This window comes from Cavia porcellus, unplaced genomic scaffold, assembly GCF_034190915.1.
Source record: "Cavia porcellus strain 051 isolate PalLab524CR breed Dunkin Hartley unplaced genomic scaffold, mCavPor4.1 scaffold_16, whole genome shotgun sequence".
Taxonomy (NCBI): domain Eukaryota; kingdom Metazoa; phylum Chordata; class Mammalia; order Rodentia; family Caviidae; genus Cavia; species Cavia porcellus.
This window is the reverse complement of record NW_026947499.1, coordinates 19,957,491-19,983,464: the sequence shown is the minus strand read 5'-3', so window position 1 is coordinate 19,983,464 and position 25,974 is coordinate 19,957,491. Positions and strand designations below refer to the sequence as shown.

General features: G+C 53.7%; 1 protein-coding gene across 1 annotated transcript; it reads left to right on the top strand.

The window, feature by feature from the left end:
* Positions 1 to 170: 170 nt before the first annotated feature.
* On the top strand, positions 171 to 25,884 carry Ggt1 (gamma-glutamyltransferase 1). Its single transcript, XM_063225866.1, has 14 exons — positions 171 to 1,254; positions 11,999 to 12,165; positions 12,636 to 12,803; positions 13,939 to 14,069; positions 14,182 to 14,268; positions 19,572 to 19,764; positions 20,092 to 20,249; positions 21,431 to 21,580; positions 21,995 to 22,131; positions 24,315 to 24,502; positions 24,668 to 24,795; positions 24,883 to 24,995; positions 25,069 to 25,182; positions 25,522 to 25,884. Exons 3-14 carry the CDS (start codon positions 12,640 to 12,642, stop codon positions 25,666 to 25,668), a joined length of 1,710 nt encoding a protein of 569 aa, XP_063081936.1. The 5' UTR covers positions 171 to 1,254; positions 11,999 to 12,165; positions 12,636 to 12,639; the 3' UTR covers positions 25,669 to 25,884.
* The last annotated feature ends 90 nt before the right edge of the window (positions 25,885 to 25,974 follow it).

The following is a 25,974-nucleotide window of genomic DNA, read 5'->3' as shown; positions in this document are numbered from 1 at the left end:
GCCCCTCCACGGCCGCCGGGGTGCGCGGGGCGCGGGGCGCCGGGTCCAAGGCTGCGCGCCTGGGCTCTGCTGCCCGCGCGGGGGCGAAGGCGTGGGGGTGGGGGTCCTCGGTGTAGCAGGGGAGGGCACGCCTGCGTCAGACCTGGCGCTAGAGTTCTTCCCGAGAGCCGCCAGGGGAGTCACTGAGCCCGGTCAGGACTAGGTGGCGTCTGGCACCACTCTATTCTCTGGCTCCAGTGCTGACTAGGGAAATAGTCGCTTTGACCGTTTGCAGGCGGGGTCGGGGTGCCTTTTGCCAACACCATTCAATGCCAGCACCTGCTTTCAGGAACCCCTCCTGCAGTGGACATTTGTATCTGGCCTGACCACCCTGCATCTGTACTACCGCACTGATGGATATTTAATACCACTCCCTGCTTCAGCTAGACAGCCTGAGCAGGATGGGTGGAGCCAGTCCTCTCTGACCCCCTTCCCTGGGCGATGAGCAGGCCTGCAGAGGCCCAAGGTTAACTGTGAAGCCCAGCTCTGGACAGGCTAGCAGTGGGCAGGCTGCATCTGCCCTTGGCTCTAGGCTTCTTGCCTAATAAAGGCAAGGACAGCCATCAGTGTGAGAAGGGGTTTCTTGCTCCTCCAGAGGCCCACCCAGCTTGATGGGGGCTCCCTCAGCAGTCCCTAGTGGAGGCCTGCTGTTCCCTACAGCCCCCTACCCTGGTTCTGGGCCCCACACATTACCTGGGTGGGGAACATTTGTGGCACTGAGCCCCAGCAGTCCCTCCCACAGACAAGGAGTATGGCCTTGGTAGGCAGGGCTGGGATGCCCCCTGCACAAGTGTGCATGATGGGAAACCTGCCTGAGGGCATATAGTGACTGAACTGCCAGGATCCTTCCTTTGGGGCACACACTGCCTGCTAGGGATTGGGGGTGGTGTGATCTCGTGGGTGAGTCCCTTAGGAAGAAGACAACAGAATGCAATAATCTCTTGACCACCCTCTGATATCTCAACTCCTGTTGGGCCAATTCCTGTGCCCCCTTCTCCCAAGCAGCCTCCCCTCCTCTCATGTGCAGCCAATATTGTCCCGGGGCCACCTTGGCACAGCAGGTTTCCTCCCTGGCAAACCTGCATGACTGCCCAGTCAGCCCTTCCCCAGGGCCAAGGCGCTGTTGCTGAGTTGACACTGTGACGGGACCGAAGCTTTAAGCAGCAGTCCTAGTACCCCAGGGACCTCTTGGACCTGTCCAGAGCTGGATGCCAGGTAAGCCCTCCTCCTCCCCTGCAGCCACAGGGCTGGAGCCAGACCTGGATGGTTCCCAGATCCTGACCGTGTCATTCCAGAGGCTGAGCCAGGCCTGGAAATTGTCCCCTGAGTGTGAGAAGACTGAGGTGGGAGGGAGAGGTGAGGGGAGGGAGGGCTGAGCACAAGTGCCACAGGGGGATGCCCAGAACTTAAGGTCCTGTGGCGTGTGGAGAACTGCCCCAGCTCTACCGCTGTGTCCCTGGATCAGAGGTTCCTGGAGGACCTTTTTCCAGGAAAGGAGGGAGGCTGGTATCTGGGCACAGATTCCTGGATGGGCTTCCTGCTGCCGGGGGTGCCTTGGGTGAGCTGGCTCTTGGGGAATGTTTCTGGCTTAGTCTGGAGAATTGGAGAGAGCCGTCCGCTTAGGGGTGGAATATCCTTCCACCCCGCCAACCTCTATGTGTATTTAAGGCTACTGGTCCTCCCCTGGAGTTGCCTGGACAGCAGTTTGTGGAGACTCCATGGGGCAGGGGGGACACTTTGATGTTGTCCTCTGCCCCTAGGGATGATGTGAGGTTTCAGGGGGTGTTGACCTGGATCCTTCAGGATAGTCCAGTGAGCTGGTGAGATGAGAACATGGGGGATCGGAAAGTCCTATATGATAGATACAGCCAAACCCCAGGCTTCGATGGGAGTATAGGAGGCCCAGTATAGGATCTACCACGAGAGGTATTGGTGACAGCCACACTTGGGTATCCTAGGCCCTCAGTTACCCATGGGATGACCCAGTTGGAGTGATGGGGAACCAAAGTCTAGGTGAGCTGCAGGTTGGGTGGAGATCAGTGGCTTGGACTGAAACTGGCCTCACCCCACCTTTGAACTCTTTTTACCTCCAATTTGGAAGTAGCCAAGTGACACAGAGCTTCCTAGCCATAACAAACAAGACACACAATGTTTTTGGAACCTTCACCAGGAGCTGGGAGCCAGATAGAATCTCAATGGAGCCGAACTCACCCTTGAACTTGCTCTAGAGGCGTGGGCTGTCAGCCTTCTGTAGGATCAGGAATTGCCTTGGGACTGGAGGCATGGGATGGGAGTGTCCCAAATATGGCTTCAAAATTGCTGGAACTACCCTTTGTTGAGTGTGTGACCATAGACAGGTGGGCAGCCGTTATTAGTTTTCTCTGGCTGCTCTAACAAATTACACAAAGACAATGGTTTAAAACAATAGTTCACTATTTCAGAAGCCAGAAATGAAGAAATAGGCAGGCCCATACTGCCTGGGGCTCTGGGGAGGACCCTTCGTGGCCTCTTCCGGTTCCTGGTGGCTCCAGGGAATGCTTAGCTTCCTTAGCACACACACTCTGAGCTCTGTCTCCTGTTACGGGTCCTTCTTTTCCCTGTGTCTCTTACCATGGCTTCTTCTAAGGACACTTGTTACTCCATTAAGGGCGTACCCTAATCTTATACCTTATCTTATTTAATTACTTCTACAAAGACTCTTTTTTTTTTTTTTTGTCTTTTTCCTTTTTATCAGTACCAGGGACTGAACTCACGACTGCCTGCTTGCAAGGCAGGCGCTTATGCCGCTGAGCTAAATCCCCAGCCCTACAAAGACTCTTTCTAAAACAGGTCAGATTCTGGGCTTCCAAGTAAACATGAACTTGAGGTGGGAGAGGATATTGTTCAACCTACTACCACCAACTGAGGCAAACCTCAGTTTCCTCGTCTGTAAAATCAGCAAAATAAAATGCCTATCTGGCATAAGTGCCATAGAATACTCTGCAGCACTGCACGTTTTGCTAGCAAATATTTCATGGCTTTTTTCTTCCCCGCTGTGGTGTTAGGGTTTGAATCCAGGGCCTTGTGCATGCTGGGGAAGCCATCTGCCACTGTGCTATGCCTCCAGCCCCTCTTCTGTGGTTTTATGCTGAATCTTTCCACCTAGCCCATGGCCAGCATCTGTCCTTTCTGAGATGATTCGTGGGCACCTACAGTACTCTGGAGACTAAGGCAGACACAAGGTGGCAGTAAAACTAGCTTATGGAGTGGGGCAAGAGGATAGAGAAGGGAAGAGTGCTTCCCACCATATTAGCAGCCTGCAAAATTCCTGGAGAGGGCACTGAGTGCAGAGGAATGGACAGGCATCAGCAAGGCAAGAATTTCTCTCCAGGGCAAAGCAGGCCTTTGAAGGGGTTTTTAGTTGGGGAGGAATTTGCTCAGATTTGCATGCCGAGCACTTGTGCTGCATTAGGTAAACAACGGCAAGGTTGCAACTTATGACTAGGAGTCAACCAAGGGATAGGGGTGGGGTGGTGGTGGGGCCTGGGAGAGCAAACACGACTGAGAGGGGCTATACAGGCTGGAGCACCTGGAAAGGATGAGTGAAGCTTTGGGAGTGCTGTGTGGGGCTGGACTCTGGCTTGTATGGCCAGGGAGGCCCGGGGAGGGCAGTTGCTTAGCTCAGGTTTGGGCATGTCGACCTGGGTATCTGAAACCTCAGCCACTGGGCTCAGCAGACTCACTGTTACAACAGCTCAGAGCCGAGGAGGCCCGGGAAGTAGAGGAGACACCGCGACAGACAGAGCTCCCTGTAGCTCTGGAAGCCTGGGTGAGCTAATCAGGGTGTGCATGGAAAGTGTTGGGTAGCTGCCGCATCAGTGAAGTCATAGGTTATTGTGGTTAGACAGGTGGGCTTGGGGTGGGACCAAGAAGGCCATGAGACGGCTGGGTTGGCTCTCCTGGAGACCAGGCCATGTGATGGGATGGTGGCTGGACACAGACAAGACTCGGCCTTTCTCCTTCCACTCCCTGGAGCTCGCAGACGCCATAGATAATTACCAGGTGATGTGATAAATGCCACCTGGAGAGGGTTCTGTGGGCAGGAGGACAGAATGGCCAGGGTGGGGGACACTCGAGGCCTCCGCTCTGAGCTGTTCAGCAGGCAGGGACAGAGGTGGCTACAGACACAGGTGTCGGAGCCAGGCCATCTCTGTGAGGCTTTGGTAGTGGGTGCCTCAGTCTGTGCACAACCATCCCAGAGGATCTATCCAACGACTCTCCCAGGGTAGCCCTGATTTCTGGATAGGAAACTGTGGCCAGGAAAGGGAGGGCTGCTCAGATCCTGGTGCAGGATCAGTGGCCGGCTGAGTCATGTTTGAACATAGAGACACTAAGACCCACTCATTCCGCTGCCATCCTGCCTCTAAGTTGGGGCGTTGACTTGGCCTACTAGGTACCAGGCCAGCTCTGCAACCAGACGCTCCTGGGCATTAACCAGCTGACAATTCTGGAGGCCCATACAATAGGCTGAGCTCCTATCTCTGTCCTCATGTTAAAGGTAAGTGCTGCAGTAGGGAATGCTAGGAACAGAGCCAGGGGCTGTCAGCCAGGTACTGGGGGCACAGGAGCTCTGCCCATGCTGTAGTGGTTGGTCAATACTTAGCTTTCTACTGATACCAGGTCTGGGGATGTTGGAGTCTGCTGTACTGGTACTTTCTAGGTTCTTTCTGTCCTGAGCAAAGGAAAACAAGCACAAAAGATAGTGAGATTTTTACATTTATTAAAAGTAGGAAAAGAAGCCATGCATGGTGTCACATGCCTGTAATCACAGCACTTAGGAGGTTGAAGCCGAAAGCTCACCATGAATTTGAGGCCAACCTGGGGTACATAGTGAGTCCAAAGCTAGCCTGAGCTACATAGTCAGACCCTGTCTTTAAAAAAAAAAAAAAGACAGAAAAGAACCAGGCTCTGCAGAGTGCGTTTGGCCAAGTAAAAGTAGGAAAAGAAATATCTCCTGCAGAATAAGAGCAGAACACTGTGAAAAGATACCGCAGCGTAGTGTTCAAGTGGCTGTGATTTGTGTATCTTCCACGCCTGACATCAGGTCTAGGCTTCCTTTCCGACACTGCCCAAGTGCCCCAGAGAAGTCCGTGTGCAGGGCTTTGGGACCTGTTCTGTGATTTTACAATCTCAGGTCGCTCCTACTTCCCCTGCCAGTCTGCCCAGCCCTACTGTCCTGCCTCACTTTCACCACTGGGTGACAGCGGCTCCTTTAATGAGCCAGGCTCTTTCTTCCATCTCTCGGTCTGTGTGGCTCTAGGTGTCCCTGCTTCTCTGTTCTCTGCTTCAGACAGTTAACGGGGTCTGAGGCCAGGCCCTCTGGCAACAGGCTGACTCGCTGCTCAGGAAGCATTTACAAAGAAGCCAAGTGAGACTCAGTGCTGTGAAAGCTTTGCTAAGCTCCCGCAGTCTCACTGTCTTTAGAGATGGTGAGTTCCCGGTGTGGGCAGGAGTCCAAGTTTTTCTGGACTGCTAGAAGAGCAGACCAAACAATTGAAGGTCTGTGATTCTAAAGGGGATTGAAAGGCTATGACATTTGGGATGGGTGGGGTGGTGCACTCTTGTAATTCCAGCTAGTTGAGAGGTTGAAACAGGATTGCCAGTTTAAAGCCAGCCTGGGCAATTTAGTGAGACTGCCTTAAAATAAAATGTAAAAAGAGCTGGGTATTCCTGTAATCCCAGATTTTGGGAGGCTGAGGCAGGAGGATTGCTGTGCAGGGCTTTGGACTACATAGTGAGTTCATGGCCAGTTTGAACTACATAGTGAGAGAACCTGTCTCAAAACAAATAAATAAAATGTAAGAAAAAAAAGAGGTTTGGGAGGCTCTTCCTTGGGCTCAATTCCATATATATATAAATATTTTAAAAGGTATAACACTTGCATTTGAAGTCAATACATCCCACCAGTTTACTAAATGGGGACACAATGTCCTCGATGATACCAGGTTTCCTGACTCCCAAGGGGCGCTGAGACTCTGCCCCAGAGGATGGGACACACTCATTTTACTTACTCATAGTGAGGCTGCAGTTTAGTGTCAGGGCTCTGTTTTGACCTTTGAGTGGCCCAGGAGACTCTAGACTTCCTGATTCTTCCTGATCCCCACGTGCAGTCAGCTTCCCACTGCAGCCAGAGAGATGACAGTTCCAGGAAGTGGTTTGCATGCTCCCCCCATCTTGGGGGTTTTCATCCTCCTGAGTGGTTTTGGGTGGGTCCTCTCCTCCCCAGCCTTTGGTTTCTGTGTTGAGAGCACACTTCTTCCCTTACCGGAGTCTTTTTTCTCAAATACAGCAGTAGCCCTGAACCTGTCAGAGTAGAAAGGACCTTGGAGGCTACTGCAAGCCCATTTCTCTGCAGGAAAGCTAGGTTGGATCCTAAACCTCACGCTAGATGGCCCCTTGAGCCTCCTATCTGGCCCTGTCCAGGTGTTATGGGCTGCTGGTGCCAGCCCCAAAGGGATGATTTCCTAAGGCATTAGGATGGTGGCATGAAGCACCCCCTATTGGGCCAGCCCGATGCAGGAAATCTCCAGGAGCTAGGGCCCAGAGAACCCGCAGCTCAGCCAGCCCCCACCGAACTACTCCATCAACATTCCCTCTTCCCATGGTCCCTGCCCTAGTGCCAGCTCTGGAACTGGCTAAAGAGCTAATGGGCACCCGCCAGGGTCTTAATGAGTGAGCCAGGGTTAATAGGTTACCCAGCAAGGTGACATATTCACCAGCCTCCCAAAGTTCTCAAAGTCCAGGCTAAAATGAACTTCAGAGTCTAGGCTCTGCCACTTCCTTTTCCAGTCTTGACACCTCAGGGATCAGAAAGGGCCCCAGAGGTCTAGAGGTCCTAGTTCCCTGCCCGCAGGCTCAGGTGTCTCCTTCCCTGAGCCTGGTGTGTCCTCCTCTAAAGCCACCTCCATTCTGACTGGATTTCCAGCCCTCTCCTTGTAGTGTCTGCACCTCCCTCAAAGCCCCGGCTTCTCCTCCTCACTGGGAACTCTATCTTACCTCCCCCAGGAAGCGGGCTCCTAGGGAGAGGCCTCTGGAAGGGTCAGGGTCAAAGTGGGAAATGAGTGAATACAGGAATGAGCTTAAGCCAGCGCTGTGCTTTGCTAATGGTATCCTCAGCCCCTGTGTGGACCTTGAGGTGAGGGCCTAGAGGTTTGCCAGCTGTGTGGTAAGGTGTGGCTCCCACATTCAGTGGGCCACAGCCGCAAGGCGTGGATGGGCCCCCTCCCCCACCTCCACTGTCAGCAATGACTGCCCTAACCCTGGCGGAAGTGAGGGATTAGCAAAGTCTCCTCTGGGCCATGTGACTCCTTTCAGTTCAGGGGACCAGGATCATAGGAGTGGCAGCCCCTACATTCCCTACCTGTACCCTAGAAAGTGGGGGAAAGGGCATGTTTGGAGACGCATCCCTAAGCCAGAGTTGAGGAAGAAAACCAGGTTCCTTAGACTTTTGTGGGAGCCCCAGTTGCTTGTGTCCCTGACCCCCATGGCATGGGCACCTGGCTGTACCTCAGCTCTATGTGACCCCTATTTGGGCATCTGAAGTGGTGGGGGGGGGGCGGGATACTGCCTCTCCCAGGGGACTCTTGGCCAACCCTGCCTCATCCAGCTTCGAGGTGTCCTGGGCTCGGGTTTCTCATTAAGGGTTTTGGGACTTTACATGGTTCTAAGGGACCTGCAGCTGTTCCAGGTCACAGGCCCCAGGATAGGCCCAGAGTTCAGGCTTCTTCCCACCTGGAAGAGTAGTACAGCTTTAACGCCTCCTCCCACCCTAAGCCGGCAGGGGGAGGGAAGGGAGGAGCTGGGTCACACTGGGGTTGAGAATTTAGCTCTGTGCTGGTGTGGGCCTTGGAGTCAGGTGAGCTCGGCATCTGTCTGGCTGTGCGACCCTGGAGCACTGTTCACCCTCTCTGAGCAGCTGGATAGCACTGTGCGGGCTTGGGCCCTTCTGGGAGGGAGCAGAGCAGAGCGTGTGGAGGCCTGGGTTCTATCCCTCAGTTCTGCCCTGCTGGCTGTGCTCTAGAGGAGATCCTGTGGGAGCCTTGGTTTACACAGCTGTGCCGTGGTAGGGAGCTGCTTCAAGGTGAGGGGCCCATGCTGCTGTGGACGGGTCTCTCTGGGACTGCACAGACAGGCAGAGCCCTAGGTTTGCTGTCTCATCTGGGATTGGGTTTCTTGTCTGATGAGTGGGATCAACACACCTTGCCGAGGATTTGTGACTTGCTCCACTGGGGCTGTGGAGGAGTGTTTGGGCTGGAACACAGACACCTAAACCTTGAAAGGGAGCCGAGGCTCCGGAAGTGGATTTAGAATTAACAGGGAGGGGTACAGTAAGGAAAAACAGTAAACCCCATGACATAGGGTGGGGGTCAGCTCTGGAGTTGTAGTGGAGCTGTGATGGGGCTGGGCCCCAGGCATGCCGGCCTCTCTGGGCTCTGGCTGTGGCTGGGGGTGAGGCCCGTTTTGCAACCGCTCTTCACTCAGCTCCAAGGGTCTCATCACCCTGAGGTCGCCCTAACCACATGTAGCTTGCAACAGATTTCCTCCAGGTGGTGATAATTTTTTGTTTCTCCTAATTCTCAACTATGTGCTACCTGATTGGGCAGAGAGGGAGGTAGGTTCCAGCTTCAGAGTTAGGGAAACAGCAAAGGTCTGGGGCAGAGTCATGATTCCATGCACAGTGCTGCTGGGCTAGGGGGGCCTCAGGCTCACCTATGGGTGTCTTGCAGGGTCAGGAGACCTTGGGAAATCACGTCTGCATAAGCTTTGGTTCCCTGTCTGTGAATGGGTTGGGTCTGTGCCCATGTTTACTCCTGTAGCTCGGGGATAGTGGTGACACAGCCTCTGAGCTGGGCTGGAGGATTTGCAGAGAAACTTCAAGTTGATTGTGTTGTCCGCAGCTTCCTGTTGGCTGTGTCCTGGGAACTGGCTCTGCCCAGCCTAGATTCACTCTGGGGTATGTGTACATGACAGTGTGACAGTGTGTGCACGTGTGTGCTGGGAGAGGATGATGCTGACAGCAGAGTCAGCATCTCTGGGTGAGCGAGCCATGCACATTCACTTCTGTACACAGCTGCCAGGGAGGCAGGGAGGGAGCATGGCCCAGAAAGATGGTGAGCTTGGCAGATGAGCATCAAGAGGGAATGGAGAGTATTGTCCAGGTCCCATTGGGCAGAGTCCACAGCTGCTTCTCTTGGTTGGCTGGTTAAGGGCATGCAGCAACCTGGGGCAGGTACTGGGCCGCAGCCTTGGGCTGTGTGACCTTGGAACAGCTCTGGCCTTCTCTGGGGCCCTACCTTTCTAGGCTGTTCAGGTAGCTCTTCAGGCTTGGAGTACAAATGTCCCTGGATTAACAGTCGAACTAGTCTGATCGCTGGGTCCTCCAGGCCGTGCGTGTTTCAAGGACGCACCTTTGATGTCTGGTAGCACCGTATGGTGAGCCTTTGAGGTCCAGGCTCTTGTCTGATGCAGAAGACACTCCTACTCCACTGCCCTGGGAGCCATCTGTGGTGCACCATGTCAGCCCCTGAGTTTAGATGCTCTGAGCCAGCAGGGGCCGCCTCTGAAGCTCCTGGAGGGACCCATTGGTGGACACTGCTCCTTAAGGGACCAGAGTCTGAAACAAGGGAACTTTTCCCAGGCTCGCAGCACCTCCCATCTCTTGCCCAAGGCCCTCCTCGGGCTGATGAACTTTAATCACCGGTGATAACCCCAGTCACTGCGCCTCCTTCCTCCTGTGACGTCCCCCTCTAACCATCCTCCCAGCTGTCTGGACCTCTGGCAGAGAACTGTCTGTTCTACACCCTACTCAGATACCTCTAGCTGTCCACAGGGATGCTGCGTGTCCCCTAGCTGACCTCTTAGCCCCTAGGACTAGGTAAGCACATGAATCCTGGACTCCTTCTGCCCCTTTCCTGCCTGTGCACCTTGGAGGTTGGGGGGGGGGGAGTGTTGGGGGGGAGCGTGTAGCTGAGGACGTTTCTGTAGGGGCCACAGGCGTGGCTCCAGCTACATGGAGTCGGGAGCTGCAGGGGGGCCATCTGTGGCCAGAACTTTCCCAGGCAGAAAATCTTCCTCCCCGGCTGGTGCCCCAGGCAGGAGCTATTTTCTGAGGAAGAAGGGGTCTCTCTCCTGGGCCTCAGGTAAACCCACCAGGTTTATAAGGCGGGAGGGCTCTGGGTTGAGGCCCAGCACTGCCACTGATCTACTATTTGGCCTCGGTTTCCCCTTTAACACTAGTTTGAGTGAGAGCCAGGCTCTGGTCTTAGACATTTTTTTAGGGAGTCTGACAAGACTTAGGGGTGGAGGGATGGGAAATGGAAGCCCAATCCCCAGCAGGGTGTCTTCCGCTGGGATGAGGACATCTGCTTGTGGGAGGCTAGGCCAAGCCTCCCTGTCACAGTGTCCTGGGACACTCAGTGCTGCCCCTCCCTATCTTCCCTGGGAGTCTGAGCCTTGCTGGGTGCCCTCACTTGGGCCTTGGGGAGGACAGATGGACGCGGAAGCAGGAATATGTGGCCTTGAGGCGAGCCTCAGCTCACAGCCCCAGTCCTGGGAGAAATGAGGCCAGAGATGCGAAGAGTGGAGCAGGGAGGAGGTGCTGACCAAGTTCAGGCCCTGCCCCACCGCTTGTGATGGGAATGTTCTGTGTCTCAGTGGTTGCTACAGGTCACTGTGGCCCCTTGGATTCCCAGAGTGACTTTTTGATGAGGAACTCTTGACCCTGACCCCCAGAAAGACCCAGGGAGTCTGTGTTCCCAAAGGGCTGTCAGGCGTGGTGAAGGCTGTGGGCCATGTTTGGGGCAGGGAGGAAGGGAGAGCAGGGCTTGGTTGGCACTTTGGACAGACAAAGCCCTCTGGCTGCGTTTTGGGGTCTGAGCTGGCAGGAGAGCATAAGATGGTGTGAGAGACGTTCAGGCTGGAATCATGTCTGGATTCAGACTCTGGTGGCCAGCATGGAAAAGAGGGCTGCTTTGTACCCTATGGGGGACATAGCTTAGTGGTTTGCTGTGTCATCACTTGCCAGGCCTCTCTGCTTTGGGGCTCAGTGTCGCCTTCTGCATCTAGGACTGGAGATCTCTGTAGTTCCCCATAGAAGATGAGGGGCCAATACTATCATGCTATGTGTCACTCCACGCCCTCCACTCTGGCTTCGAGAATGCTCTCGTGAGTGGGGGGAGGGGAACAAGGACTCCTCTCCTAGATCTTCTCTGGGATGCTGTGTCTGCCCCTGAGACCAGTTGCTCTGAACAGAGACAGAGAAAACCAGAAACCTGGGGCTCCCTGGAAGGGCTCACTGGTGGCTGCTGCCTTTTGGAGGGATAGCATCTGGGAGAGGAGAACCCCTGCCTCAGCCACCACACCCACCTTTCCCTGTTGTGGTCAGATCCCTCACTTGATGCCACAGCCATGGGGACTCTGAGGCTGCTGCTGTCCCCCAGGTATCCTGAGAGAAAATCTACAGGGAAAAAGAGAGTCAGGCGTGCCGTGCAGGCGTCCCCGGGACGTCCCTTTACTATAGCTATGCTAGGAATGGTAGCTCTCAATTACTCAGCTCTCTGCACCTTCTAACCCACTTCATTCACTGCAGCCCAGGACTGGACAGAGAAATGATTTGCCAAAGCCCCATAGCAGGTCCAGACTCAGGGAAGGGGGCAGGCTAGCTCTGGCCTCTTGGCCTCCTTTGTCACATGAGACCCCAGGCTTGTGCAGAAATACCCTGTAACATCTGCGCTCTGCAGACTCTCTGGCCTGTGCCTTGGCGAAACGCTGGGAGAATTCATGCAGACTTATGTGCTGCTGATAGCCTCTTTGACTCCAGAGTTCAACTGGAGGCAGAAAACCCAGCCAGAGGTGAAGGGAGGTCACATCGATCCCCCCGGAAAGGGCTGGGCCTGCTTCAGGTCCACCCTCGTGATTTCAGGAGAACGTGGGAGCTGCCCGGTTGAGGAGTGTTTAGAGAAGATTCTGTGGCCACAGGGTCCTACAGAGCACGAGGGAGACCCCAGTTATTTCTGCAGCTGTCTTCAGCCAAGCTCTTTCAGAGCCACCTTCCTAGACAAGGCTGGGACTCCCACCCGCTGCTGGACGGTAAGTTCTGGCCCTGTGGTAGCTGGTTGCAGAGTTCAGGAGGTGACCTAAAGGCACATCGGATGCTAAGCCCCTGCTGCTGCTGTGGAGGGAGCCATGGAGCATGCCAGGCTCTGGGCTAGGACAGGGAACAAAGAAGGAATAGGCCAGACTTGGTTGCTGTAAGGAGATAGACAGGACATGTGAAGTCTGAAAGGGCTCCCAGGAAGGGGTCCCTGGTGGCCGTGAGGTCCTTAGGGGTTGAGCTAACAGAGAGAATTTGGGAGCGCAGAGCTGGCCCTGCAGCTCCTGGAAGAATGAATGTCCCGGTCAAAGGTCTGGGGCCTGAATGCCTGCACATGTTCTAGGAGGCCGGAAGGAGTCACAGGCTATTCTTGAGCCTCGACTTTAGACTGTGCCCTGTGGGGAAGGGAGCGTGGGAGTGTCCAGGACTGGACCTGATCCCACTCCTACCCTCTGCTGTGTGGCAGAGTCATGAAGAAGCAGTTTGTGGTGCTGGGCCTGTTGGCTGTGGTTCTGATACTGGTCATCATCGGTCTCTGCCTCTGGCTACCCTCCGCCTCCTCCACGCAGCCCGACCATGTGTACGCCAAGGCCGCTGTGGCCGCTGATGCCAAGCGCTGCTCGGAGATTGGCAGGTGAGCAGGACCATCTGATCTGGGGCAGGGTGGGACAGTGGGTGCCAGGACCGGGCCCTGGAAGACAGCCATGCAAGTAGACCTGGGCAAGACCTTTGTCTCTCTGGACTCAGTTTCCCCATCTATAAACAGGCCGCCTGGACTAGGGGTGTCTTCAGTGCATTGAGCTGCTGCCTTTTCCCTTGACCCTTTCTGCAGCCTCGGGTCAGGAGAGAAGTGGCTGTGACCCCTGAGAGTGAGGCCTTGGTCTCTCAGCAACCATGACGGTTCCTTATCTTAGTTCTATCTGGATGACCCTGTCTATCCCTGTACCTGTCTATCTGGATAAACCCTGCTATTCTATTTTCCATTTCTATTTCACATTATATACAAAGATCAGTTTCCACGTAAAGACTTAAGCAGAGAAAATATCATTAATAAAAAAATAACTAAACTGGGCCCAAGTGGCATACTCCTCTAATCCTAGCTACTTGGGAGGCTGAGGCAGGAGAATTCCAATTTGAGGTGAACTAGGGCAACTTAGTGAGACTCTATTTCAAAGTGAAAAGCAAAAAGCCAGCTTAAAAAAACTGAATGCTATTATACTGGTTGATTAGAAAAGAAAACAGTCATATGTATGTATGTGTGTATATATATATATATATTATTAATTTTTTTTTTTTTTTTTTTTTTTTGTTCTGGGAATCAAACTCACAACCTCACGCTTGCCAGGCAGGCACTTACTTACGCTGCTGAGCTAAATCCCCAGCTCTTAATTTAAATCTTTTTTTTTTTTTTATACCAGTACCAGGGATCGAACTCACGACCACACACTTGCAAGGCAGGCGCTTATGCCACTGAGCTAAATCCTCAGCCCCTAAATCTTTAATAAACTAACAAAAAACCTAGCCAGGCACAGCACATGCCTGTAATCTCAGTTCTTGGGAGGCTAAGGCAGGAGGATTGCTGTCAGTTCAAAGCTAGCCTGGGTTACATAGTGAGAACCTGTTTAAAAAAAAAAAAAAGTCTTACAGCTTCCTCCTGTATCACCCTGTGCTGTGGGCAGGGTGGCTTGGTGGAGGTGGGTAGGGGGATGGCAGGGTATGTATGGGGACTGCGGTGTTTAGGATCTTATTGTCCCATGTGCCACTGGCAGGGACATGCTGCTGGATGGAGGCTCGGCGGTGGACGCGGCCATCGCAGGCCTGCTGTGCACCGGACTCATGAATGCTCACAGCATGGGCATTGGCGGCGGCCTGTTCCTCACCATCTACGACAGCGCCACGGGTGAGTGCCTGGGGAGGGTGGTGGCAGAGGGGGTGTCTGACAGGGTGGGCACGCGTGGCCCCCGGGCCCGCTCGGAGGTTTGCTCCGCCTGCCTACCTGCTGCTGCTTCCAGGGAAAGCCGAGATTATCAACGCCCGAGAGGTAGCGCCCAGGATGGCATACGCCAGCATGTTCAACAGCTCACAGCAGTCCGAGGAAGGTAAGCACGTGGGAGGCTCAGGGCCTGGCTGCAGGCTCAGGGTGGGCCCTGGGGAAGCTGCTCGGCCACACGAGCATGGCCCTGTCTGGACCGGGACACCACCGGTGCTCCACTCCTTCTGGGGCCTGCAGCATCCTCCCGTGGTGACCACTCAAGCTTTGTAGCCCACAGAAGAGAGCAGGTCTTCGTTCCTTTTATTCAGGCGCCTCCGAGGCCACCCTGTGGTCATAGGTAGAAAGGACAATCCCTCTGCCCACTGTATCCATGCAGTCCACATCCTCAGACTGGGGCGACTGCAGGTGACAAGAACTCAGGAGAGCTCAGGAGTGCACCTGAGCCAGGCACGGTGTGCAGGCTGTGATCCCAGCATTCTGGGAGGATGAGGCAGAAGGATCATAAGTTCAAACCCAGCCTTGGCAGTTTAGCAATTTAGAGAGACCCTGTCTCAAAATCAGAAATTAAAAAGGGCTGAAGACACATCTCAGTGTGAGGACTTTGAGTTTAATCCGCAGTGTGGAAAAACACTATGTTCATACTGAACATATATGGATGTTTTTCCTTGTCTTTATTCCATAAGCGGCTGTTTCCATTCATTTACATTAGATTAAGTACGATAAATAATTAAGAGATGATTATCCAACCTGTGACCCAGAGGTTGAGGTTGAGTTGAGTGTGCTGTTAAAAGTATTTTTAATTCGATTTCCAATAGCAAAATGTGTGTGTGTGTGTGTGTGTGTGTGTGTTTAGGCCAGGCACGGTGGCACACGTCTGTAGTGCCAGCACTTAGGAGGCTGAAGCAGGAGGATCTTCCCCCAGTTTGAAGGCAGGCTGAGCTACATAGCAAGACTTTGTCTCAAAAAACAAAGATATTTTTTAAAGGAAGTTTTGTTACTTATTAACTATGTTATATATTTTATATGTGGCTCAATATAATTCCTCCTCAGTGAAGCCAAGGGAAACCAAGTGTTTTCAGCCCTGAGGCTGCAGGTTGGACACACAGGATTGGACGTCCTGACATGGGAGGATGTGTACAGGTTAACTAAATATTGTACCGTATTATAGAGAGCACCTGAGTATGCATGGACTTAGTCCATTAGGTTCCAGGATGAGTCCTGGCACGAGTGCCCCACAGATGCTAAGGGACAGCTGTGTTATTGTAACAGCTCAGGCCCCTGGGGTCACTGGCCCTGGGGTATAAGGAGGGGATTCTGTATTGATTCCCATTTTACAGGTGGTGATGCTGAGGCCCAGAGAAATCATACAAACTGGTTGAGGTCACACAGCTGGGTATGGTAAGGAAGAGATTGAATTCAGCTGTGGAAATCCTGTGTTTCAAGCAGGCTGCTCATTCATTGATTCATTCATTCATTCGTCAGGCCTGCCATGGGGAGTTGGGCAGAGTCTGCCTTTTCTGATCTAACCTTAAGTAGAGAGGAGACCCTCCCCTGAATTCTTCAGGTAGATGAGGGGAAGCCAGTGGTCCCCAGAAGTGCCACTCAAAGCAGGGAGAATGGGTCACAGAATAAGAGTTTGGGAGGTGGAGACACCACCCTGGTGGCCGGTCCGACACTTCTGGGGAGATCCTGGGTGTCTTCTGAGTGACCGTTCTGTGTTCCTCCCCAGCATACATAATCTTTGATTTTTTTTTTTAATACTCACTGAGAAACTCCAGATAGTTAGGGATGAAAGTGTCCACTGCATGGAAATGCTGGAATCTGTTTTGTTTTTGGAGTGTTTTAACTAGTTTTTCTTTTTAGCAACAACAAAAAGTAAAAACAATGATACAGAATTTCAAAACAAAATAATAGGAGATTAATACTAATATTGCGCACTGTAACCTTAAAAGTAGTTGTTCAGGGCTGGGGATTTAGCTCAGCGGCTTACGCACCTGCCTTGCAAGCAGGTAGTCGTGAGTTCCATCCCTGGTACCGATTAAAAAAAATAGTTGTTCAGATTGCAAGATACAGGCATGAAAAAAATGGTCGATCAAACAATGAAACACAAACTATTCTCTTTTTTTTTGGAGTAGGGGCTATTTAATTTAAAAGCACTCTTTGGACAGGAAAAAGTTCATGTCTGTGATACTGTTTTTTATGCTACCTCATTTGAACAATGTGTATTGAGTATCAAACATTATTTTTGAAGGGAATATTTTTGGAGAAAAATACCTATCTGGAATCTTTTCCAAATTCTGAATTTTTTTTCAAACTGTCCTACTTGGTGACTAGAGATTTGTGGTACAGTTATCTATCTAGTGTTTTCCCTTCTCCCTTTTCTCCTTTCCCCTATCGCAGTTGGTCTTTCCTTTCTAGAACATTCTGTCCCTTCCCCTTTCACAATCTCTATTGTATGTTTTGGTTCTTATTTACTCTTTCAGTTGTTTGCATTAGGGAGACAATAGTGTATTTACACACCAAGCCGGACTTAGCAAATGCTGGAATCTCAAGGACTTAGCAACCTGCAGACCCCTGGAGTTTACTTACTTAACTAGGATTTACTTACAGCACTGGGCACTGCTCCCAAAGCCGGGGTATAAAACAAAAACAGAAACACCTCTATAACCTGGGCAGCTGGCATCCCAGCTGGTAGGGGAGGCTGCTCGGATGCCAGCGTACCACATGCTGTGGGGACAGTAGAGCTGGGGGGAGGGAGCTGAGGGAGGGGGATCTTGGAGAGTGTGCTGGTCAGGGAGGGGACATCTGAGCAGAGACTGGGGGTGAGGATGGGTGGGTGTAGCCCTGAGGGGTTAAGGGATGATGGGGAAGATTGAGCCATCCAGGTGGAGTGGGCTGGGCCAGAGCCCTGCAGGGAGCCATAGAATCTGCCAACAAGAGGCCCAGGAGGAGGAGGAAGACAGGGGCCCCAGAGGATGGCCTGGGCCTTGGCTGGGTGGGACCTCATAGGTCACTGTGGACACCTCCCTCTCCTTCTCCTCCAAGTGTCTGAGAGGAGGAAGGGAATGCACCCTGTGGCTAACAGGACTCCTTGGGCTGCTGTGTTTGGGCAGGGACCTGTTAGGCAATCACCCCAGTATTTCAGGGAAAGCAGAGAGTGGGGGACAGTGGCTAGTACCAAAAATGCCCAGATGACAGAGCTGGCAGTCTGCTAGCAGTTTGGGTAGGATGCATGCGTGGGGAGTCCTGGAGGACCCCAAGGTCTCTGAGGGTACCCAATAAACAGGGTGACCAGAAAAGACAGGCAGGGCTGTTAAGGTATGGTTTGAGTGAGTGCTTGGCTTGGCAGTGCTATTTAGGGTATGTCATGTCGAGATGCCTGTTTTGAATGTAAGGGGATCCTTTTAAAAAATTTTTTTAATTTGTTTTTATTTTTATTTATTAATTTTTGGTACCAGGGATTGAACTCATGACCTCATGCTTGCCAGGCAGGTGCCATACTGCTGAGCTATATCCCTGGCTCCTCTCCTTTTTTAAAAAAAGAGAATAAAAGCAAAATAAATAAATAAATAAATAAATAAAAGAATAAAAGCAAACAAAATAAAACAGAATAAAGCTAATTAAAACAAAACAGAGAAAATGATGCAATACTTCAAAGAAAGGTAATAGGAATTCAACAGTGGCTACCATAATGCTTTTTATTATCTTCAAAATAGCTGCCCATGCCATCAGATATAACAAAATCAAACAAAACAGAACAGAATAAAACCAATCAAAACAAAATGATGAAAGCAATATAGGACTTCAAGATAATAGGAAATCAACAGTGGCTACCATAATATATCTTGTTATCTTCAAATCCCATGCCATCAGATATAACAAAATCAAAACAAAACAGAATAAAACCAAACCAAACCAAGCAATGAGAATGATACAGGCCTTTAAAACAATATCTTGGGAATCAGCAATGGCTACCACCTTCAGAAGTGTCGGGGGATCCTGGAAGCTGGTTCCTAGAGCAGGGGGAGACCACCAAGAGAAACAGGAGGGGCTGGGGGACAGAGGAGCAGGCAGAGAAGAGAGGATCCAAGTGGGCCGAGTGCAGGGTGGCTCAGGATGAAAGAATGAACCCAGTTAGACGGAGTGTGACGATAGGTTGAGGCATTCTTTTTTTGGTGGGGGAACAGTGTGTTAAATGACAGACCTTTAGGTAAGCATGGTGCTGTATGCCTGCAATCCCGGCCTTTGGGGGGCTGAGGCAAGAGGAACACCAAGAGTTCAGGCTACGTAGTGAGTTGGAGGCCAGTCTGAACTGCAAAACAAGAGCTTGTCTCAAAACCTCTCCCCTCCCTGCAAAAAAAAAGATCAGTTCTTCCCAGCTGGGCAAGTTATAGGATCATAATAACCTGGCTCTCGGAAACACGCCTCACTTCAGGGTGGGATATGTAGTTCTCGAGCTGCAGTGGTCAAACCTTGGAATAACCAAAATGGGCCCCAGCACCTCAGTGGTAAGAGCAGGAGGGACCCTAGGAGGGGGCAGGGGCCCTAGCTGTACCTCTCTGGGCAAAGCCATCAGTGTCTAGCTTTGCATGTAGTACCTCGGTGGGCAGAGGGGCTCCGTGGGCAGGCAGGCCCAGGGGTCTGTGTCCAGGGAAATCAAGGGCTCCTGGCAGCCCGCACTGGAATCTAAGAGCCTGTATAATCAGATGGGGGAAACAGATCTGGAGAGAGGACAGAGCAAGGAGAAGATTAGGACTCGCAGTAGCAAAGAGGACAGGTGTCCTTGCCTGGGGTTGGTGTAGTTTTGAGCTCCCCGTAGGGGCAGGCCAGGACCTGATCTTTAACAATTCTGGTTAGAGCTCAGGCATCTCATGGGACAGAGAGGCCTTGTGGCTCGGGGTGGCTCAGACTGAGAGACAGGAGGGTCTGGCTTTGCCTAGTCTCACTCGGAGACCAGGCTCCTGGCACAGCACTATAGACACTGGGACACTGATCTGGGACAGCGAAAGCTAACCCATGTGACAGCAGCTCCCCCTTCTGTCTCCTGCCGAGATTCCTGTCTTGTGCCTGTCAAAATGATCTGAAAAATCTTTTCTTGGGCTGGGAGTAAAACTCAGAGGCAGAGCACTTGCCCAGCATTTTTGAGGCCCTAGGTTTGATCTCCAGCTGCACGCACGCATGTATGCTCCTACGCATGCATGCTCATAAGCACGCACGTATACACTCACATATGCATGCAAGTATGTACGCACGCACGTATACGCACACATATGTATGCACGTATGCACGCACGCATACGCGCTCCACTTCCTTGGAAGCCTCACTAATCTCTGTATCTAATGGGTCGGGGAAGTTGCCTGGGATACCGCCCTGCTGGGGACCACCAGCCCCCCCTCTCTCCGTCCGCAGGCGGACTGTCAGTGGCAGTTCCCGGTGAGATCCGCGGCTATGAGCTGGCACATCAGCGGCACGGGCGGCTGCCTTGGCATCGTCTCTTCCAGCCTAGCATCCAGCTGGCCCGTGAGGGCTTTCCTGTGGGCAAGGGCTTGGCAGGAGCCCTGGAGAGAACACGGACTGTCATTGAGCAGTCACCTGCCCTGTGGTATGTCTGCAGGCGTGGGCCTGCCACCCAGGGTCCCTGCCACCCGGGCTGGGAATGCTGATGGAGCTGAGCTCTGCTTTCAGGAACCTGCACTGGGTGGGCGACTTCGGGACCCTTAGTGGACAGTGGTAGGCTGTGTAGCTGGAGGGACAAGGGACACAGGCCCTGAGGGACAGGGCTACCCATCTGTGGACAGGCCCTGCCTATCCTTTGCTCTCCCTCTCTTGGGAACAAAGGGGAGCCACGCAGATAGAGGGGGGCTGTGCTTGGGGGTGGTCTGGCTGATTCCACCTCACCTGCTGCCTTCCGTGAATTTCTCTGCCCCAGTGAAGTTTTCTGCCGGCACGGGAAGGTGCTTAAGGAGGGAGACACGGTGACCATGCCACGGCTGGCCGACACGTATGAGACGCTGGCCCGAGAAGGGGCCCAGGCCTTCTACAACGGCAGTCTCACAGCCCAGATTGTGAAGGACATCCGGGATGCTGGTGAGTGGGTGGCCCTGGGGCCTGATTGGGGTACTGCATGGTAGAATCTGGAGCCAGGAGCCAGACCGCAAGGCCACGACTTGGGCACTGGACACTTCTTGGCAGGGGAGGGTCAGTGATGGCCCACATAGGACCACAGTCCTGGTTCAATTGCAGAATCTATGCGGTCCGGAGAGAAGGTGCCTTAATGTAGGTCCAGGCAGGAACTGGGGCTGAGGAAGCACTCAGGTGTGGCCTGAGGCCCCAGGAGTCCTTGTAGGGAAAGCTGGGTGAGCTCAGGTCCGAACAGAGGTTCCTCATAGGTGGAATGGCTTGGGCTGAGATGCAGAGGGGTTTTGATTCTCTGGGATGGCCTTGGGAGAGAAGCATTTGGAGGGGCTTTTGGTTCAGTTGGCTTTTGTTGTTTGTCCATTTTTGAGATGGGGTTTCGCTCTGCGGTGCATGCTGTCCTTGAACTCACTATGTAGTCCAGGCTGGCCCCAAACTCACAGCGATCCTCCCCTTTCTACCTCCCAGGCTCGGGGACTACAGGTGTGGATCCCCACGCCCAGTCGGAGGAGCTCTGTGGGCTTAGCTTTGGGCTTTTTTGTGTTATGTTTGTCCATGTTTAATGGAAGGGCGATTAGATTAGCATGTGGACCTTTACTACTGATGCTAGGAAGTAGCCCGTAACCACTGTTTGAAGCCAGTTTCCTGGAGGATTAAGGGTCTCCCTCCAGCCACCCATTCATCAAGGGAAGAGGCAGAGGACATACAGGAGCAGGTGTTCTCCACTTGGGAAGGCCTGGTGGCCACAGAGAGAGAGGACAAGGCCTGGGAAGAAAGCAGCTTGAGGGCAGCCGGGCCAGCCTGGCTGGTGCAGCCATCACTGTTGGGGAGGATGGAGGCCTGAGCCCCACAGTAGGGTGAGGCTCCCAGCGTGGTGTCCCTGTGACGACTGCTGGGGGTGCAACCATCTTGCCCCTGGGGTGCAGCCCTGTCTTTCTCCTCACCAGTGAAGCCCTTCATAACTCTCCTCCATGCAGACCCCGGACCCCAGGAGTGTACCCTGGTTCCTCCTTTACGGTGCAACCCCTTCCTTCTGCCCAGTGGTGCAGCTCAGGGCCCCCCCAACTCATCCCAGATCCCTACCGTGGTGCAGCCCCATCCCCACGTCCACCCGAGCTGCTGTCACCTTGCAGGGGGCATTATGACTACTGAGGACCTGAACAACTACCGTGCTGAGCTGATCGAGCACCCACTGAGTATCAGCCTTGGGGACTCGGTACTGTACACACCCAGCGCCCCACTCAGTGGGCCTGTGCTGGTTCTCATCCTGAACATCCTCAAGGGTGAGTGGCCCCACTATGGCCCTGCAGAGGGGCGCGTGGCTCTGCCTCAGTCTCCCCATACTCCACGGCTGCGGCATCTACAGCCAGGCCTCTGCACACTTGTCTCTCCGTCCCTGAGCAACCTCAGTGCAGCCCTGCCCCAGGGCACCCCCTGGGCATGCAGGAGGTGGTGTGAGTGAGCAGGGATGTCCAGGGTGGGCAGAGGTCAGGGCCTGGAGGACAAGGAGTGGTCAGTCAGGGTGGGTCTGGTCCAGAAAGGACGTCTGGGCTTAGACTGTGGAGCCCTCTGGCTGGGCGTGTGCAGCCCTGCCTTCCTTTCTGAGCTAACTACTGCTTCTCATAGAGGGGCAGCATGGCTCAGGGAGGCTTTAACCTTTTGGGCCTGCCTGTAAACATCTGGCTCTGACCAAGCAGGGTACAACTTCTCCTCGGCGAGCGTGAGCACACCTGAGCAGAAGGCCTTGACGTATCACCGCATCGTGGAGGCCTTCCGGTTCGCCTATGCCAAGAGGACCCTGCTTGGGGACCCCAAGTTTGTTGATGTGACTAAGGTAAAGGGCTGGCTTACAATGGGCAAGGGTGAGGTCCCTAGAGCTACCCTAGGCTCACGTGCTTTCTGAATCCATTTCTGCCACCAACTCTGATTGGGATAGGGGTGTCTATAGTGTGCTGGGATGCACTGGTTACCCCAAATCCTAGCCTGTGCTTTGTGGAGCTTACATTTGGGAGGGCTGGGGAAGCAGACTTGATAATTGGTAATTAGTGCTCCCCCTTTCTGGCCAACTCCTACCTCAGGGCCTTTGCATATGCTGGGCCTTCAGTTTAGAAGGTCCTGGTATGGTCAGTGCTGAGGTGAGAGATCAATGGGGCTGTTGCTAAGAAGGATGTACTAAGGTTAAGGAACCAAGGGGCAGAGGTCACAGCAGCCTTCTCCCTAGTCACACCCAGGAACTAAAGCTTCCCACATCCCTCTCTTGGGCCCAGCATCACCTGGCCCACTTATGTGGCCAGATGTCCAGGTTCACACAGGCCTTTAGTAGAATCCCTGTTGCATCCTTTCTTGTCAGGGGCCTAGGTCCCTCCTTATCTCCTTGGATCCCTGGCATTCCCCGTGGACTTGCAGACCCGTGAGCAGTCCAGAGGAGCCTGTGTTCCCCAGTGGGCATTCTGTACCCCTACCTGCCCCTTGCCAGTGACCTGTGTCTTCTCTCCAGAGGGGCAGAAGCCTCCCCATCTGGCCCAGGTTGGCCCTTCCTTCCATTCCTCAGGGTGCAATCCCACAGTGCTCCTCTTTGCCTCCCTCCGTGGTCCCCTATAAAAGTTCCTTCGGGGGAGAGAGGCCTGCTGTCAGTTAGAGCGAACTCGCCAGACTCACGTCACTCCCTTCCTGCATACTCTGGTGGTGCTGGGGGTGACCCCACGAGCTAAGCAAGCATCCACTGCTGAGCTAAGCCCCAGCTTAGTAACTTGTATTTGATGGTCCTACTGATGGAACTCAGGGACCTCATGCATGTTAGACAAGCACACTGCCATGGAGCCACTTCCCTGGTGATTGATCCCAGGGCCTTTAGAAAACCTTTTTTGTCTTTTAATTTTTTTATTTTGTTTTGTTTTGTCTTTTTGAGACAGGGTCTCCTATGCAGTTCAGGCTGAACTTGAGCTCACTCTGTAGCCCAGGCTGGTCTCGAATTCACAGCGATCCTTCTGCCTCAGCCTCCTGAGTGCTGGGATTACAGGCGTGAGCCACCACGCCCAGCTTTTTCTTTTAATTTTTTTTTTTTTTTTGTCTTTTTATCAGTACCAGGGATCAAACTCACGACTGCCTGCTTGCAAGGCAGGCGCTTATGCTGCTGAGCTAAATCCCCAGCCCCGTTTTCTTTTAAATTTTGAGACAGGGGCTAAATTGCCCAGCTGGACCTGAACTTGAGATTATCCTGCCTCAGTCTCCTACAGTGCCAGGATTATAGACACACACCACTGTGCTCAGCATATCCTCTATTCTTCCCCCCTCCCCACATGGGGCAATTCACCATCTCTTGCATAGCTGTCCATAGCCTGCTTCTTATCCCCCACTTGGTCAGAGGAACCCTGTGAAACAGCTTTCCAGTAAGCTCCTTCCTCTGCCCCAGGGCCACGAGGCTCAGGGCAAAAGCCAGAGGCATCCTTGTGGGACCCATGAGATTCCACAGAATGGGCCCTGACCATTGTTTTCGAGCTTCTCTTCACTTATCTCATGCTTTCTGCCTGGTAGCCACAGGCTGGCAGCACCTGCCTCAGGGCCTTTGCACTCACCCTTAGGCTTCCTTCTGGGCTCTTTTCGTATGGCGCCTTCTCTAAGAAGTCCTTCCTGACCACTCTACCTGAACTCCACCCTGCTTATTACTAGCACTTTTCCTGCCCGCTATTTTCCCCCTTGCCATGTGGGCAGGTATCTACCTGTCTGTCCTCTGCTAATTCCTCATTCCTGGCATGCAGTAGAGGCCCATAAATACTTGCAGGAAAGAATGTGGCTTGAGGGATGGACTGACAGCAAAGACCGAAGCTAGAGAGGGGAGGAAATGGGCCTTGGGAGGTACTAGGCCCTATGGGCCCTGGGGACCCCAGGAGGCTTAGGGTACAGGCAGGTTAGGGTCAGTCCACTGTTGGGGGTTTCCTAAGACCTGCTCGAACAACCCTGTGCCCCACTCCCCGCCCTCCCTCCCCACCCCTCAGGCCAGCTCTGGGGTCTCGGCAGGTCATCCACAACATGAGCTCCGAGTTCTTTGCAGCCCAGCTTCAAGGCCGAATCTCTGACGACACCACATACCCGGTCTCCTACTATGAGCCTGAATACTACACACCTAATGACGGGGGCACTGCCCACTTGTCCGTGGTCTCTGAGGACGGCAGTGCTGTGTCCGCCACCAGCACCATCAACCTCTAGTAGGGGCTGTGAGGCCGTGGATGCAGTCCGGGGGCTACCTGCATGTCCCCCAAGGGCCCGCCTTGCTTGGGCCTCCCAGGGGCTGAGCTTGTGCAGGGGGGAGGTGGGTAGGGACCCGGCAGGGCTGCCAGGGTGACACAGCTCTCTGACCCGATCCTCCACAGCTTTGGCTCCAAGCTCATTTCCCAAGTCAGTGGCATCCTGTTCAACAATGAGATGGATGACTTCAGCTCTCCCAACTTCACCAACCAGTTCGGGGTGTCCCCTTCCCCGGCCAACTTCATCGAGCCAGGTGCAAGCTGGGGATCTGTGCTGGGAGGGAGCTGGTTTCCTCAACAGGCAACTGACTGGCATCTCTGTCCCCTCCCGTGGGCCATAGGGAAGCAGCCGCTCTCGTCCATGTGTCCGTCCATCATTGTGGGCAAGGATGGCAAGGTCCAGATGGTGGTGGGAGCCTCCGGAGGCACACAGATCACCACATCCACTGCGCTGGTACGTGCCGCCCGCTGCCCTCCCTGCCCGTGTCCCTGAGCCGTGCTGACCCCTCACCACCTCTCTCCCCCAGACCATCATCCATAGCCTCTGGTTTGGCTATGATATGAAGCGGGCAGTGGAGGAGCCCCGGCTGCACAACCAGCTTCTGCCTAATACCACCACGCTGGAGAAGGATGTTGATGAGGTGAGCTGGAAGGAGGGGAAACTGAGTCACAGTGAGGGACCATAGAGGTTTCTGGGCTGCAGGCCTGTATCTTCTGAGTCATTGCAGAGCGGGCCATGGCTGTCATCCTCTGCCCAGGTGACATGGTCCTTACGCCTGCTTCCTGGGTCATCCTGAGCCCTTGTGCAATGAGGGCCAAGCCACCTGCTCCAATGGGACCTCATAGGCCGGGTGCCCCAGCTTGCTCTTCCTGGTCACTTGGTTGGAAATGGCACCTCGGGCTCTGAGAGGTCTGTGACCACCCGGGAGTGGTTCGTACCACACCTGAGGTCCTGTGATCTCCTCTCCTCTCACCCCTAGGCAGTGGTTGCAGGCTTGAAAACCCGGCACCACGAAACCGCGTTCACTTCTACCTTCATTGCTGTGGTCCAGGCCATTGCTCGAACAGCCAGGGGCTGGGCAGCTGCCTCGGACTCCAGGAAAGGCGGGGAGCCAGCCGGCTACTGAGCACGCGCTTGGGATAACCAAGACTGACCAGCAACCCAGGGCCAAGATACCAGGGCCGAGTGGGATTTTGGGGGGTGTGCTCTCTTGATGAGTGGCACAGCGGCACAATAAATGGGGCCCCTGTGCGGAGCTCTGGGCAGTGTCGCAGGCTGGGTCCCCCCTCCCTGGGCTTCAGAATCCTGCCTGTGAAATAGAGCCATCTGACGGGGCAAAAACTGAGGGCTTGCACTTCCTAATATCAGCCGCCAGGGGGAGCCCCGGCCTTGACATTGACTTGGGCAGATGGCCACCAGCGGCGGCTGTCAG

Coding starts and splice junctions, on each gene's coding strand:
- Ggt1 (XM_063225866.1), top strand. CDS start 12,640: ATGAAGAAGCAGTTTGTGGTGCTGGGCCTGTTGGCTGTGGTTCTGATA. Junction 20,250..21,430: donor GAAGGACATCCGGGATGCTG/GTGAGTGGGTGG, acceptor GTCACCTTGCAG/GGGGCATTATGACTACTGAG. Junction 24,503..24,667: donor ACCAGCACCATCAACCTCTA/GTAGGGGCTGTG, acceptor GATCCTCCACAG/CTTTGGCTCCAAGCTCATTT.